At 41.1% G+C, this 17,970-nt stretch overlaps 1 protein-coding gene across 39 annotated transcripts in view; it reads right to left on the reverse strand.

The window, feature by feature from the left end:
* The window catches only part of KIAA1217 (KIAA1217 ortholog), a 361,882-nt gene that overhangs the window by 91,098 nt on the left and 252,814 nt on the right, over positions 1–17,970 (reverse strand). For 22 of the 39 annotated variants that reach the window (XM_065050746.1, XM_065050744.1, XM_065050732.1 and 19 more), the window contains one exon: positions 5,727–5,922. In XM_065050746.1, the coding sequence (XP_064906818.1) occupies positions 5,727–5,922 (196 nt within the window). Of the gene's footprint in view, positions 1–5,726; positions 5,923–15,043; positions 15,125–17,970 lie in introns of all 39 variants that reach the window. The other 17 variants (XM_065050729.1, XM_065050726.1, XM_065050731.1 and 14 more) reach the window with 2 other exon arrangements.

Raw genomic sequence — 17,970 nt, forward strand, 5'->3', positions numbered from 1 at the left:
ATCTACTTCAGTATTGGTGCAATGAACCCATTGGATCCATGCTGATACAGCCTGTTGCAATGGATTCAAATTCATCTCCAGTGTGACACATCATCTAAAATATACTGCTTATCAGCTCTTTAGTAGCAGACAGAATGTGCCTCTGTTGAAACAGTATGTCCTAAATAAGATCTTGCTTCTTGGAAGCATTTTTTTTCAGGTACACACAAGAGATTCTCTTATAGGAGGAAGAATGTTTTAAGTAAACAATAACTGAGTGCAGTGCGTAAGTCTTAGCCCCTATTTCACTCTTCCATATTCCTTTCACAAATCATGTAAGGACAATAAATGAAACAGAAAAAACTCCCAGTGCTACGATATGTCAATATGATTGTTTACCACTTTCTCCTTTTTTGACACAAAATATTTCAGGTAAGAGATGGGTTTGTTTTGTTTTCCAAATCCAAAAACTTCAGCTATAATTTGAAGAAATATGAAAGAAGATAAAATCTAGAAAAGCTGGACAGGAAAACTACTGTTACCTTAGAATGTTTTAATTTTCTAGGATCTTTGTTTCAATTCAATAATTGGATCTAGTTGTTTCAGGTTGTTTTTCCTATAGACCTGACAACCCATATTAATATATCTGACCATTACAACAAATATTTACATCAACTGTTTGCATGCTAGCTGCTTTGCATACACTGTAAAAAGACAAGATAGTGAAAATTTCTTTAAGATGATTGAATACATTGAAGCTCTACTCAGCCTTAACTTGAAATGCAGTTCCCAGGCAGTTCCTCTCCCACCAATTAAACTGAAGATCCTGCTGACTCCACCAGACTTGAATCATGCCTTAAGGAATCTGAGAGGGCAGTGCTACTGCTCACAAATCACACTTCTCTTAGAAAATCTATGACCATTTGCACAACTGATTTAAGTTGCCTGTTTTAAATTTGAGCTCATAAATAGTAAATAACAATCAGCTACCACCAATATAGCATATAAGTCTACCTTTAGTATTTATATTTTTCTATGTAAGTTTCACAGTACATTACACAAATATATAGAGAGTTATTTCTACTGTCAAGTGACAGCAACCAAGTCACTATCCCTCTCTCTACAAAAGTCTTCCTATGTGTAAAATTTTAACTATGGCCCCGACTCTCTTTTTCACAGCCTTTGAGAAACACCTGCAAGAAATACTACAAAAGATCCAGGTGTTACTATTATAATCAGTAACATTATTTCCACAGAAGGTATCAGCAAACTAATTAATCACACACTAAAATCTATGCCTGCTAAAACTTGGGGTTGGGGGGCCAACAAATAACATTCAGAATATTGCATGAATATCCCCATGCCAATCCTAAGTGCTTGTATAATTTTGCTCCTGTAAGTAATCTCTCTGAAGGCAAATAAAATGCAAATGTTGGCTAGAGCAGACATTTCTGCAGAGGCCTTTCCGTGCCACGTAATTTCAGGCACAGGTTTGCCAGCAAGGAGCCCAGTCACCCTCTGCTTCTTATTCACCTGGACCATAGCAGCCAGACACCCTGTCCAGAAGACACAGAGAAGGTTCCTGCAGCCCACAAGCCATGAAGCTCCATCCTCCTCAGTGACTTCTCCAACCCAAATCCTTGCACATTTATGGAAATCCCTCCTAATACCATATTCTTCTTTTATCCAGTCTTCCCTGTACAGCCTGATCTTGTGGTAGCACCTCCAGCTGCTACCACAACTGGAGGCTGTAATCACACCCTGCCCTCCGGGGCTGCCACCCACCGCATCAATCGCCACAACCGCTCAGTCACCGCAGAGCGTGTCAGCATCAGGCCCATCGTTTGTACAGATGTGCCACGTGAAGGACTACGAGTAGAAATATTTGTCAGGCTTCATTTCTTTCAGAGGAACCGGTGCAGCGAGCTGCAGCACGGGCGCAGGCTGGTGGCTGGCAGAACCTCGCCGGGTGCTTGACAGGTTCTGCTTCCTCCAGGCAAATTGCAAGTGAAGTTTGTTAAAAGCTTCTGAGCACTTTCCAGGTTTCAGCCGATTCTCACTCTGACAGTTTTGCTAGATAATTTTTTCCCACAGTTATCACACTGGAAAAACTCCCAGCTTTCAAATAGGTATTTAAAAATACATTTAATTGTCTCTTGCACAGTGAATTAATTTATTTTAATATCTCACTTTGTCTCCAGGCTGCAAATTGATGAGACAAGCACCGATTTCTGATAGACCTCCTAGCCAAGAAAGACCTTCATTTCAAAAGCTGTGGCTGAAATTTGGGCCCACAACTGGAATACTGTTTTCTGGGTCGACTCCACATGGCACGCGATTGCCTCGCGTGTCAAAATACCATGTCATATTAGATTAGTTCTGACTGACAAAATCATGATGCTAGGGTAGCCAAAATGCATTACCGGTATTCCTTCTCAGGGTCCATGTTAATTCAGACCACAATTTAAAAACAAACTGACTCTTATGCAGTTAGTAAAATAGAAACCTACAGAAGAATGAGAATTTCAGAAAGAAAACGTCGGGTTTTTTTAAACAATGCTCGTGAGATATTAAATGTAAAATTAATAAAAATTCACAAAAGCTGGTAATTTTCCTCACTGAAATTAGGTTGGCTGAGAATCAAAACATAATTTGTATTTAAATTGTATTAAATTAAAAAATTAATAGAGATGGAATGGGAGGTGATTATACATAGCTTGTTAAGACCATATGAACAGAAATATTTTCATTACACTTTTAAAATTGAAGTTATAAACAGTTTCCTTTTTTTAAAAAATAAATACTCCCCTTGTATTGCTGGAAGTAAAACCAATCCTAACAGGGCCACATTCTGCAAAGAGTCTCAAATAGAAAATTTCAGAACATTGCTCATGGTAGTGTTAGAACACACTGGCAGGAAAGATTGAGAAATACATTACTTTAAAAGAAAGACACTGAAGAATAATAATCTAAAACTGAACTATTTTAGAACCATTTTAGACTATCTTTTAAAACAAACTACTTGCTATTAATAATTCCTGAAACAACTTGAAAATGACAGATTGTGAGGTGGTGACAATATATTACCTCCTATTTGGCTAGTGTGATGATCCCTTAAGCCCCACACATTGCTAATTTTGCTCCAGTTTCAAATCTAAAACCTCTCAACTCCAACGCTTCGTATTACACTGCTTCCTTTCCCCCTCCCCACCCCTGCATTTTGCTTGTTCATGCTGGGATAAGCCAGAGTCTTGTGAAAGACAGGCTGAGAGAGGGTGCCTTGCAGGGTGGGAAATCCTGGCCATTAAATAAAATGGTGCATCTTCATGTGACGGTCCTCTATCAGGACCTGAACAACACATTTCAGTAGATGCAATGGATGCTAAAAAAAGGGTTTAAGAGAGGAGTACTTAATAGTGAGCTTCTGCAGCTCTGCTTCTCTCATCTCAGATAGAGTTGAATTGGAAAAAGTGCAAAGAAGGGTAACAACAATAATCAAATGTCCAAGATAGGTTTTGGCTGAGGAAAAACAGATTACAGCAGCGCTTCTCAGCCTGGAGAAGAGATGACCTGAGGGAAATAACAGGCCTACAAAATCAGAGAAGGCCCAGGAGAAGCAGATAGCAATCTAGTGTTAGCTGTCACCTCCAACACAAGCACAAGGCAGTGTAACTTACAGCAGATAAGCAAATACAAAACAAAGCAGGATAAAAGCCATGGTTGGGCAGTAAACCCACAGGAACTTGCTGCCCAAGTCACGACTCCACCATTGCGGGTGCAAACAATTTACATGGGTTCAAAGGGAGAGTGAACAAATACCTGGAGGAGACATCTCTTGAGAGTTATTACCCAGGCAGAAACCATAACTAGGAAATCCCTAAGGTGAAGATAGCTTGAGGCTGGGAAGGTACTCGAGGGAAGAATCATACATACATATACTTACCCTGTTCTTACTCTTGCCTGGACTAGCTGCTTCTGGTCCCTGTTGAGGACAAAACACAGGGCCAGGCAGACTGTGGGTCTAATCCAGTATGGCCACTTCTGTGTTCCTGTTACCAGCTTTATTAGTAGTTCTGGGCACTAAGGCATATAGTCTTCCTCAGAAGCAGGGTTGTATTGTTTTCAGATGTTCACAGTGACAATGAGAAAGTTGATTCTAGCTCAGTTTTTGGGGGACAAAACACTGCATAAAGTACTGGGGCAAAACAGGCCACTCCCTTTGATGCCAACAAAAAGCTTCCCAAAAGCTGTTTTATTGATTCTCAGCTCACGTCCAAAACAGCAATTCGGAGCTGAGAAACCCTATGTGGTCTGGGGTAATCACCAAATGCCTGCCAAAACCCATGTGGTGAGACTGGACTGCAAGTCGCACACAGACCTGCAAAGGCCTAATCCACTTGTTGTCATGTTGAAGCAAATACATGGCTTCCGAAAAACCCTGGGGTGAAACAAGCCATTCTGACAACACCCTAGCCAGCAGTGACATATAGGCAGAGGCGAGTCCTCTGCATGCACAGTAAACATAGATGTATTACATGGTTGCTCTTAAAAACACCTCTAAACCAAAAGGTCTTGTCCAGGTTGGAGTCTTCAAAATTTCTCCCCAAAGAGCCCGACATATTGGTGGCCCAACGGGCTTTGAGAGGGTGGCAGTGCCACCCTGTGAGCTGACACGGGCAGGGATCAGCCCCTTGTTCCCAGCCCGACTGCTCTGCACTTGCCAACTCTGGGGGTGGCAGGGAGCCCTTCCAGCCCTGTTTTCTTCTTTGTTGTGTTTGTCAGATATCACAATACTCTTGACAGAAACTGTCTTAGATTGTTGAGGAACAAGTAAACCACCGTGACAAGCTTACAAGCATGTTATGATTTACAGTCCTGCCTTTAATTTATGTCACTTTGTATGTTGGGAGATGAGTCTGCAGGAAAGCAGCATTTCAGTTTACTACCTCTGAGCAAAACCCTGCCTGCCTCAGCAATCCACACGCAAGTTACACGGCCTTCTCATGGCACTTTAACTGCCCTCTGGTGTCTTCCCTCTAAAAAAGCAGCTTTTACTCATACTATCCATCAGCTGAGAGCAAAGTCTCCAGGACAAAATCCATCATCATAAAAGGAGATTTGGTTCACAGTTGGGCTTAATTCAACCCTGAGATATGGGAAGAACGTGGGAAGCAGAGCCATCCACCTGTACTAACATATCACCCGTGTCACCGTGCAGATAGAAGGGCACTGCCCCAAAGTAAAGGGCATCTCTGTCAGCTTATCCATTCAGATCTTCCACCTGGAAAACCACTACCATGCAAATACCAAACTTTTTCAACTAAGAGCTGGATCTGTCAGGCAATAATATCTCTAGGTTTCTTCCAACTAGGTCTGTCTTTGAAGAGATGATAAAGTAAAAACACCTGTGTCTCCTGTCTCAAAATCAGGGTGCAATCTTCTGTTAAGTTCACTGCCACATAGTGTGCAAGCTTGGCAAAAAGTTGCGACATTGGTTTTTAACCATTAGTCAACATTTCATGTCAGAGTCCGCATCTTTCTCCTTGTTTTATGGAAGGAATTTCACCATTCCTCCAAGTTACCCAGTACTCCATACATTTCCAAAGAACAACCTGACATTAAAAACAACGTGCTACCAAAACCTTTAACTTTTTTTAACCCCAAACTATTTGAAAAATTATTTTAAATGCACAAAGGAAAAACACAGTCTAAGAGCAGAGAGGAGAAGGACTGAAGCAGGGTCTTACCCAGTGATCTTTCCTTCGTTTGGTTTGCTGATCGCACCACGGGAAGACTGGCCCGTGTGCGACTGCCCCTCGAGAAGGGGGTTGGAGAATCGCCCTCCGACATGGCCTCTAGGGAATCTGCAGACGCTTCAGAGAGACGTTCTGTCTGGTCACCCAAATTGGGCTGTGGGCTCTGGGACGGCTTTGGACTTCTTGTCTGCAAAACAGAGTATTTCATTATTGGTCTACTGAAACACGAATACAGGAAATAGGGGAAAAACAAAACCAACAAAAAGAAAAGATGGAAGAAGTCCAAGCTTCTTCAAATACTGGTATGCTGAAGGTCACTTCTGTGGAGATTACTTAAGAAAACAGTGTCCTTGAATATTCGGCTAAGGTTTTTATTGTTGTACCTTCACACTGCAAATTTTGTTGCTAAAAAGGCTGCCACGGTAAGACGTGCTGAGATGATGAATGGTAACATCATTTCTTGCTGCTCAAACAGCCACTATAGTGTAGGCATGTCCACACAAACACTTAAGTTGACAAGTCTACTAAGAAAAAACTCTGAAAAGAAATACTGTGATGTAGTTTTAAGATATCAATTTCAGTATATTCTGCTGTGCCATCTATGAAAGGTACAGGTCATGCAGCAAGGACAAAACAGCCATCCAACATTTCTAGCTGAAGTCACAAACAATGATTTTGCTGTTTGTTGCCTCAGCATATACCATAAATGTCTTCATTAACTGACCAAATCAACTATGATTTTTACTGGGCAATAACACTAGTAAATTGCTAAACACAATATCTGGAAAAAGCTGACTCTCGGGTGAGGAGATGGCTTCACTTATGCACTTCAGATTACTCTTCATTGTAAGATCTACCCAGTAAAAATAGCCTCAGTAGGAGACACTACATCCGCAACATTTTTCTGCTAACTATTAATATAAATGACATTGTATGTGCTTTCTACATAGAGGGCTTGCATTAAGAAAAATATTCAATGCTGTTCAGTGAAACTCTCTCAACCAGATGTTACTATTACTTTGGAAGAATAATTTTCCAGTCTCTCAAGCAAACTCTATATCACAACAAACTAGAACAGACACTGTACAAGCAGAAATTCAAAGCAAAGCAAGATTACTCTCCTAAAACCAGTATGTAAGTATGAATTTTATGAAGGCCTTTAACCAGCAACAGGCACAAGATGTCATAAGACATATATGCCTTCCACTTCCCTACCATTTAAGGTCAGATGCTAGTACATTAAAACTCTCTGTACTAAAATCAATTTCAACTCTAGGCTTGAAGATTCTGTCAAGATCCAGAAAAGATTTTGCTTCTTTCTGGAAAGCCAAGATGACTTGTCTTGCTGACATCTGGTTCCTTCAGTGGTTTTTCAAGTGAAATGAGGTGAGCTTGTTCGAGCAATAGCACAGATCACCTAATATTCCCTGTGTGACCTTGAATGTATGAAGAACATTAACTTTTATTAGATTTTCATCAGCTGGCTACAGAGGCCTGCTGTTGCCAAGTTGTGCAGTTGCTCACAAACTATGATAAATTACAAATACTTCACAAGAAAGCTAAATCCTCCAGAAGTTTTCACTTTTGAAATGCTAATAATAAAATACTTGGTATTATCCAATGTCCTGCAGTGAAATTGTTCCAAAGCACTGAATTTTTGCAGGACTTAAAGCTGACATTTTTTCTCAACAAACTAAAGTATGCTTTGAAGTGCCTCTGACACTGCAGGTTGTAAATACAGTGACTTGTGCCTGCAAACATACAAAGGTTACAAGTGATCTGGAAACACAGAGAAAGAATTTGATTAGTCAGTAATTCTTCATTCAGCTTTCCACAATGGCTTGGAAACCATCACTGCTGAAGTATTTTATTTACACAGGCATGTTACAGAAGTACTATCAAGCCAAGTAATTACAGCTTTGTCATTCCTTGTACTGATTGATAACTTATCTGTGTGTATCCATTAATAGAGAGCTAGAAGGCACATAATTCTCACTTTCTAGAAAATCATAACTAAAAAATAAAACAAGATGCAATTTAAACCCAGCAAATCAATCTGCAAAACTTCAGAGTTTGTTGGGAAGGGGATTGCTTTTGTTTCTTTAAGAAAAAATATCCTGACAATATGAATCAAGCTTATTTTGCTTTGCTTTGGCTTATTTTTGTTTATCTTTCACTTGAATCCCCAGATGTCATTTGAGACATGTGGTTGTGTGTATATAGACGAGCAGGTGCATATTGAAGCAGTAAGTGGATACTCCGTTACCTGAAGCAATAGTCACAGCTTCAGCTCTGCAGTTTCCCAGTGTTTCCTGTCAACCCGCCGACAGAGCCAAACTCAGTGACACTGTGTTAATGTGCTTGCCCCCAGGGCATTTCTTTAGGACCTAACATACCACATCTCAGATCCCTGGGATGATAACGCCAGCCTTACTGTGACTAAAAAAGACCCTTTTGGCAGCCCTCATTTCTCATCCCAATCACTGCAGCCCCAAGAGGCCGACCAGAGCCTGCCGAAGCCAGGCCGGGGCACACCCCGGATTCTGCCCAGTCCTCCTCTTAACATACACCAGTGTAAATCCACAGAAGATCCATTCAAGTAAATGGAGTAACACAGATGTAAAAACAATGCAAGCTCTTAACAAGATCTATCACATATACCCTTTAAGAAAGGCTTCAAGCTATTTGTCATGCTCAACTCGTGTAAACCTTGCATTTCAGGATTAATTCTGAATTTTAAGCAGATTCTAAAAGAAAAAAAAAATCCTCAAACACAGCAAGAACAGGCGCTACTCAAGTAACTGAGAGATGTGTACATATTTGATAGGAAAGCATTTTTATTATTGGCAATAAGCACTAGGCTTGATGCTACTTAATAATCAGTGGATTCCTAGGCAGCACTTTGGATGAAAACCAGACCATGAAGCGGGGAGAGGACAAGCAACATTTATGGAGCCATAACCTACAAGGACCCATAAAGGTGGTTGAAAAAAGCAGGGCAGAAATCTTCAGCATTATCCAACCCTTGTAATACTTATTAAGTGTGTAGATTCCAGTATCGAGTAAGATAAATAAGACAGATGGCAAAGAAACATTCAATAAATCGTACCATATATATTTTTTTTCCACAGAATGTTCAGTAACGTATTTTAAAATATTCAAAAACTTAAAATAATATTTCAGGAAATGTCCCTTTAAATACTCACCTTTCAGGAACCAGTGTGTACTATAAGCATTTACAAAATGAATATTCACCATACAGGCCCATGCTTCAGGACCCATCAGAACAAAACCAGAACTGCAATAGGGACCGCTGCTACAAGAGTCAGGATGTGTTGGAACTGCGTGTTGTATAAATCCGGTGAAAGCAGTGAACAAAACATCACTGTGCCTGGCTGGCTGATCTATCAATACATCTACTAGCAAAGGGGAAAAAACTAACAGAGGACAAAACTCAAGACATGGTCACAAAGTAGTACCATCCAAACTCAAGACATTTGTAATCAGATACTCCACGCATGCACATGAAAACAAGAAAAACACCAGCACTTTCCCAGCCACACCTCCAGGATAAATGCCAGAAAAAGAGAAAAGGGCTCAGACCTGGGCAGCGGGTCTCTCTCTTTTCTCCTGTACCAATACCAGTTCGGTTGCAATTTTCTCAGTCACCCATGGTTTTCCCCCCACAGCTGTATGTTAGGAGACATCCTGCTGCATGTTTTGTTCTGCAATGTGGTTGATTTTCCATCCAGCTGAGTAGAGCTGAACCTCCTGGAGGACTTCTCTGATAAAAGACCTTGCCCATGCTAGCTCTGGGTAAGAAGCTCAGCAGAAAGAATAAAATGAGGATGAACGATTCTGCTGAAAACGTACATATAATTACTTAGTGCTTTGAGATTACTATCTTATTTCATTTTCTTAGTATACGAGGATATAAATCCCTTTTCAAGGTATATATTTAAGTGTGACACATGGAGGCAGCAGTCACAGAAGATCCAGTTATCTTTCAACTGCTCTTGGGATTTGATTGAGAATTAAAACTGTTGCTAATCATTCCTCACCATTGATGGCTATCTGTTATAGTTTGTCTAAAGTATGCACTTTCAATATATCTGCTTTAGTTCTTTCACTGACTCAGGAAAAAAAATGAAAAAAAAGTGCAAGGCTCTTTGAATGCAATAAAATTTCAAATAATTAGGAGTGAAATCAGAAGGTACCTGCATAAGGAGAAGTGAAATGCTGCAGAGATGCCAACATAGTGAGCAGCCACAGGGCACCAGAGATGTTCTTCAAGTACCGTGCGTGCTTCTGTCTCTTCTGCTCACATTTGCCTCCACTAATCCTCTTACCCTTTTGTTCTACCTGGTTTCATGGCTCTGCTCTTCATAACAGCCTTCCATGTTCATTTTCAGATATTTTCCATACTAATCTATATAACTGAAACCTTTTTCCTTCTTTTCCTTTTTAAAACATCTTTCCTGCAAATTTGCTTCACACATTCTCACAGACAAAAATAAAAAGAACTAAGAAAAAAAAATCCCATGACCTGAAGAAGGATTTAATTTCATCTCTTGATCAATTCACACTTTTTATTTCCTGTCTCCAGGAACTTCCTTATCCTTTATCTTGACAGCAACTTATCTCTTCAGGAGAAGAATCTTATCATAAACGTCTTTGAAGTTGCTAGCACTCCTGGCAGTCTACAAATGGCAAGCAAAGACATCAAAAAATGATACACCACTAGCAAAAGAACTCTTTCCAATCACGTTCTCTAAAGAACACACTTAGCATAGGCAAAAAAAGCACGAGTGTATTCTTGACATTTCAAATAAAGAGGAGGAAAAGAAAAATGAGAACCTGCTTCTCTTGAGCTTCAAGCAAACTATTTGTCCTGTGACTTGTGCTGAAGATGGCTACTGGGTATGTGACAGGTTGCAAATACACATATAAACAGGCTGTGTTTAATGTATGATGAGTTTATTAACTCTGAAACATTGTCACAGCACATGAGCTCTTATTACTACAACAATAATATTTCTTTCTCACATGTGTAAAATCCAAATTATGGTTGTCTGAAGGAAGGATCTGCTTTTTCTAAAGATACAGAGTCTCTGGAGTCCCATATTATCACAACTACAGGGTTTTACTTGTCTGGACACGCTATTAGACATATTACTAGAAAGTAAATACTACCCACATGTTCTTATTTCTACGCATTTGTTGTAACAATGTTTTCCATAGCACTTTCTCAAAAAAGTTAAATGCTTGTACATGTCTATACAGAGTGAAGTTCATATTACATCTGTGCAACGGATGCCTTTGGATACTCTCTCTCACTGGGGAAACTAGGGGCAGGGAGGTAATTCAGCAGCTGAATACAACATAAACCCATCATCTTTGATGATAAGCTCACTTTTCTCTGTGTTATTTCACCATTATGAGATGGAAAAGTCTATGGCCCACATCTTTCTGACACCATCAGCTGGAGGTAGTACCATGCCAGGAGCAGGCACACACCAGCATCTGCGCTCTTGAGAGCAGGAGGACAACTGTCCACTCGGCACCCTGCCAACACCATAGCAGTTGGTTACACTCTTCCCTGTTGTCTGCTAATGGGCTAGCGGATGTCTCGGGCTTTTATTTCTGTGTTTTAAACACAAACATTTCAATGCTTTCTGTTGAATCAATAACAATGAGTTACAGAGCCAGTCCTCACTCACAAGCACTCACAGTTTGATGGCAATATTAATTTCTACGGTATGAATAGCCAGACGTCTTTCCTCCTTGACAAGGAGAGACACAGCACCTGAGCCATGTTGCCCACCGTCCCTAGCTACCCCACTTGCCTGCAGCCTCCCTGGCTTTGAGGCATGTTCTGCGTTGGATGCTGAGATTCCCCAAGGCTGCAGCGTTACCGGCCTCCTCCTGCTGCCCATGGTCCAGGGGAAAAGCCTGAGTTCACTGTAGTCACCATCAGGGGAAAATAAGAGCACAAACCACAGAGCCCTCCCCGGGTCGCCTGCAGTGCCGCAATTAAGCAAAGCAATGAATTCAGTGTGCGTGAACCTGAGGTACAGCCCCAGTGCAGATTTTTCACATGCTGAGGAAGGGAGGAAACAGACCCAGAAGAATTTTCCCACGTAGGGCAAGCATTCCCTTTCCTTCCCAGCATAAACGGAGAGGCGGGGAAGATAATTCAGCCACTGGCACCAGCTGCCACAGGAAGGTGCTACATTAAAATCCGGTTATGTTCAGCCACAGCCACATGCTACCCGAGCCCATCGCTACGGTGGAGTCAAGACACCACACTGACTGGTTATTTTACTAATTTCTATTAATTTATCTGAAGGCAAAACTCCTCTCTGCTTATGGAAGGATCTTTATCACCACTTGTTGTATTTGCTGATGCTGACGCCAGTTTCTTTCACTCAGCAGAAAAAAACGCGTCTAATGATGTGTCAGAATTTATCTGCCGTATTTTTAGGTTGGAATGATATTTAAATAATCCTAAAAATCTGCACATTTTCCCAGGAGCCTTGCTAGCTCCTGTTGGTGGCCAGCTGCATGCTCCCTGCTGTGGCAAGCTGCCAAACCCCATTTCTTTTAATCCTGAGTGCTGTGAATCACTAAGCAGGACATCCACAGGCTGCCGACTCCTGCTCGCCCTTCACAGGACCACAGCTCACTCTTGAGCTGGGGGATCCCCAGAGTCTGCAGAGAAAGTTTTTCATGGAACTCTGTTACAAATTACTGACATGAAGCAACATTTTCCAACTTTGGTTCCTAACCGTAAGCACCTAGATAAATTGAACCCTTTTCTTCAGGAAAGCTGCGTGTTTACAGTAAAGATATTCATTAGAAGCAATAAAATCTGTAGGTGCTCAGCACTTACTCTACCAGACCTCTTATTCAGATGTTTAATTGGAGGAACTTGCATTTGAAAATGTTGCCCTAAGGAACTCAGCAGCCCATCTAAGAGCAGCTTAATTGGTCCAGACAAGTCCAGACTGAAATATGCAACATGCTGTGGCATCTCTTTGGAATACATGAATATCAGAAAAATACAAGCCATCCACACTAAAGTGTGAAAATATTTCTCAGTATGTTTCTGTCCAAATCCAAGGTTTTCTCTTTCTACAAATGCTAGCCTAAGATTTTAGGGCAGAAATTAAAGTAAAAGGATAGATAAAACCAATAGTCACCCACTGGTAATAAGTAAAAATCACACTGAATGAAAGAAATCTTTCATTTTAAAATAAAATCATATAACTCTCTGCTTTATTCTAATGCTTTGTGACATGAAGTATTTCTTTATATATGATACCTAAATTTTAAAAAATGACTGATCACCTCACTATTTTTTCCCTGCAATGGTTTCTATAGTTCCATCCATTCTGCTCACAGCAAAATTTGTTCTTTCAGTCTCTGTCATATTCTTGCATCAGAAGCTCAGTTTATTATTACCTTGTTTAAATAAGTTATCCATAAAATTCCAGCCTCAACGTCAACATTTGTCTTAATTAAAATCTTATGGCAGTTTCAGTTGGAAGCTATTTCTCTTTTCCCTCCTAAAAACCCTACTGCGAAGTATTCATGAGCCAGCATGACCCCTTGTTCCATCCGGGAGATGGCTGCATTTCATCAGCAGAGGGTGAGGTAACTCCTACCTACACAATCCCCAAAACCGTCATGAGAACTCTGAAGATTAAAAGGGGTGATTTTAAACAAAAACTGGCATTATGCTGATTAAAGGGGAAAGATTTTTACATGCTTAAAACCACATGCAAAAAAGACGGTCAGGAAAAAAAAAACAAACAACGAATATATACCAGATGCCTAAATGTACCTAGGGGATAGTGTGTTCTGATTCAAGAAAATGATTATCTACCCATCCCTGTTCTCCCACACATGACCCAGAGGAAAACAGGAGGAGGGTCTGTTTTTGTGATGTCTGTTTCCCAATGCAAAGGAACACGATGAAGCTGTCCTGGAAAAACCGGTTCTTCTGTGTTTCTACAAGCTAAGAAGGAGTTCTTCATTAACATGCCATTTCAAAAATGACCAAGAGAAGAGGCATGGACAGGAAGGCTGGTGAGCGGGGGCGAGGTCTCCAGGCAGGGTGTGAGCTGCCCTCAGCGGCTGGGCCCTGTAGGCCCCAGCAAGAACAACTGCTGGGAACAGCGAACGGTGCCAGCGCTGCCTCCAGCAGCAGCACATCCATGCTAAAGACTTATTTTTGGCCTCTACACGTGGAAATAACATGTGATGAAGCGCTTATCAGAGCCTGTTGCTCTGTCACCTGCGGGGAGTTGGTGGGCTGCTGCAGGAGAGATGTAGTAGAAGAGAGGAGCCTCTCCTGCTCCTCTCCTCCAACTTGTCACCCTGCCCTTTTAGCTTCTTTTTCCCTCGAGGCCATCTCCTTGGCAAAAGAAGGAGAAGCCTTACTGCTCTCCACATCTCTGCCTCTCCTACCCTTTCCTGTGGTGGGCATGTTAATTTGCCTACTTAAATCCTGTAAGTAGAAACAAAACGAGTCAGGAAGTGACAATTCAGGAGCAAATAAGCCACTGTGCCCTCTGCATGCTCCGAGGCCTCATCCCTTGCTTGCCGCAAGCGCTTGGTGCTTTTGTGACTGCACCTTTGACTGCAACAGAACAGGCAGAGGCACCTTTTACACTCATGTCTAAAAGGCAATGTGCACATGCACTGCCCATGTGGGGAAAAAAAGTAGACACTGGTTCTCTACCAGCCATACAGAAATGGAAGAGGAGCTCAACAGGAGGAAAGGTGAGAAACAGGTGACTTCACACGTGCACAGTGTACATATAAGATAATTTTGCAAGTTGCAAAACTAAGCTGTTTTTGCATGTCAAATACAAAAATATTTTGTCCTGTGCCCACAGAACTGTTCTTAATTTCACAGCAAGACCTTTACACCTTAAGCTAGTTCTAAGTACATATAAATACATAAATAAAGTTAGAACTGGGACAGCTGGTAGGGATCACTTATTTACCTAGGACGCCCCACTGTATTCTGGTGGATTTCAAAGCCTCCACAAGAATGTGGACTTCATGTCTATCATGCCATTAAAGTCAGAATTAAAAAATTGTCAAAGGATGCACATGCATCACACTCCCATATGCAATTAATCTATGTGAATGACACTTCACTGATGTGAAATAAAGGGAAAAAGCATGCAGATCCATATTTATTTGAGAATGCTAGTTATGAAACAACACACACGTAGTTAAAGGGTAACAAACTCAACCCACAGCAGAGTGCAGAAAAAAGAAAGTACAGTACTAACTCTCTGAGAGGATTCAATTTTCATCAAGTACCTTTGAATGTCAAGTTCTGAATGAAGGGAGATCAACATGCACTGCAAAACCTGTGGATCAAAGAGAGAAGAGAAGGGGAGGGGGAAAGATAATTGTTAACAGGAAAAGAGAAAGGAGACCAATAGACATGAAAAGAGAATAACTTGTACATACTGAGAGAGAAAGGAGAAGGCACTGAGAAATAATGCAGGAAAGGCACGTGTGCCGGGGAACAACACGCTCTATCAATACTTAACATGCAATATTCTCAGAACCCTTGCTGGACTCATTTCGGATGTGCTATGTGTGGGGGTGTGTCAAAGAAATGGAGAATGTTCTAATATAAGAGTCAATGGCTGAGTTGAGCCACACAGATTCAAATATAACTAGCAACCATATTTGACAAGAAATTGCAAAACATGCACTCTTAAGAAATTACACTTCTGTGTTGGTTTCACACTTATTATAGAGACACAGAATCCTCCTCGCAGAACTTAGAATGATTGTATTACTCTTGATTAACCACAACTTTAAAAAGAATAAAATATAAACTATGGTATGAATAAAAAGTATTCTCCAATCACATCTCTCTTTACTATTCTACATCTGATATTAAAGCACACAAAATGCGAAAATGTGCCAAAAGGGGTTTAAGGGCCAAAAAACCCCAAACATTTTTCCCTCCAGCACATGACTGAGATGCAAATTGGAGGGGAAATTGCCTAGTGCTGTTAAAGTCCTTATAGGTGAAGGCTCTATATTTTCCTTAATCTTCATATGCCATGTAGTGGAGGTGGGGGTAAAAGAGATTTTGTGTAGCACTCTGAACAAGCTTCTCTGAGCAATCGATTCCTCCTTCAGCCGGAGTCAGGCTCCCACGACAACTGCTGCTGCCCTGTTCAGAGCATGCAGCTATTCATACCAGGCAAAGAAACGTAACTGCTTTGATAACAAGGACGTCGTTGTTAAAGAATCTTATTTAGCAAGTAATTATAATGCCAACATCATAATTAAGAGAGCAATTCAAAGAATCTTTTGAATTTTACAAACCCAGGGGGTATAAGCATACGAGAGCTGATTCTGGGGATGAGATAAGCAACATATAAGTATGCTGTGATTTTGCATGTTTTTGTCGACTGGATACTTTGAAAGGGCAGTACCATTTTATTTAAAGAGAACAATAGATCATTTTTCTCCCTATGATAAATGCATCATTTAGAATTGTTCAAGTAAAATGCAGTTTTTACAAATAAGCCCTTTATGCAAACACAGTACAAATTAAATGTAGCCTTCCGGCAACAACTGGATAAATTCCAATTCCAAACCACAAAGACAAAACAGTCTGTTGCTAATGTCTCAGTAATACTGGAACTGTACTAGGGTTTTCCATGTTTTTATAATGTTACCACCCCACACATGCAAACCAGAAATTCTATTTGCCCTTTAATTAAACTATTCTCCTGATTAAAAAGAAAAAAGTTATGGATTCTCTAAGGAATAAATTGTATCTCAATGTCAAATACATGAGACTTCCAAAGCAAAAATGAATACTGCATGTTTGCTTGACATTCAGGCATCATTACACATCAAGACCACGCTTTGGAAGGGATATGACTCTGCACAATGGCAGGACTAGAAGTGTGCAACAGTTGCCCTCCCTAAAGCCATTGCATAGGATCAACTTGAGCTATAATACTTTGTTTCCTCAAACCCTGTCACCTCATGGGGAATTACAACTGTGTTCCTTTTTTCTGGACTTTCCTACTCCCAAAGGAAGTGAAACATCAATTCTGACCTAAAGGTGGGTAAGGAAATGAGGATGCTTGACGAAACCAGCAACACTTCCCACCCTCATTCCAGGAAAAATGTTGTCTGTATCCTTACCTCTCTCCCTCCTCTTATAGAATATCCTGAGTTGGAATGAACCCACAAGGATCATCGAGTCCAACTCCTGTTCCTGCATGTGACAGCCCCATAGTTCATAGCATGTGTCTGAGGGTGTTGTCCAGTCTTGTTTCGAACACTGTCAGGCTTGGGGCCGTGACACTTTCCTGGGGAGCCTGTTCCAGTGCTCCACCACCCTCTGGGTGAAGAACCTTATCCTAATGTCCAAACTAAACCCCCCCTGGCACATCTTCCTGCCATTCCCTTGGGTTCTGTCACTGGTCGCCAGAGTTCAGCACCTGCCCCTCATCCTCCCCTTGTGAGGAAGCTGTAGACCATGATGAGTTCTCCCCTTAGTCTCCTCTTCTCCAGGCTGAACAAACCAAGTGACTTTAGCCATCCCTCACACGGCTTCCTCTCTAAACTCTTCACCAACTTCATAGCCCTCTTCTGTGTGGAGGAGTTTCTATTACATGGAGATTTGTTACTGAACTAGCCAGGCCCAAAGGAATTTCAAGGCCACCTCAGAAAGCTGAAAACAGGACCTGCCATGGGAGAGAGGCAATTCTACAATAACAGGGCCTCAACATGATGTAAGTCAATGGACCTATCAGCAGTGAGACTCCAGCATGTGGACAGCTTGTGAACATAGATGATATCCAATTAGTGAATGCATGCTTGGAGCATGGACGTGTGATCAGAGAATAGTTGCATATATAAGGAGGCTTGTTTCTGTAATAAATGGCTCTAGCGTGATTCACATTGAATCGGAGTGCAGGGTCTTTTATTCGCTCCAACACTTCTGGACACTCTCTACCAACTTAATATCTTTTTTATCCTGTGGCGCCCAGAACTGCACATAGTGCTCCAGGTGAGGCTGCACCAGTGCAGAGTACAGTGTTATCATAACGCGGTATTTGTTTTAATTTTAAATCAAGTAGATAGATGAAGATTTGCTGTTAAAATATAGAAAGCTAGTCCACCTAGATCCCTCCCTCCTCCAACGGGAGCTGATCAGAACTCATATGGATGC

This window comes from Columba livia, chromosome 2 (genome assembly GCF_036013475.1).
Source record: "Columba livia isolate bColLiv1 breed racing homer chromosome 2, bColLiv1.pat.W.v2, whole genome shotgun sequence".
NCBI lineage: Eukaryota > Metazoa > Chordata > Aves > Columbiformes > Columbidae > Columba > Columba livia.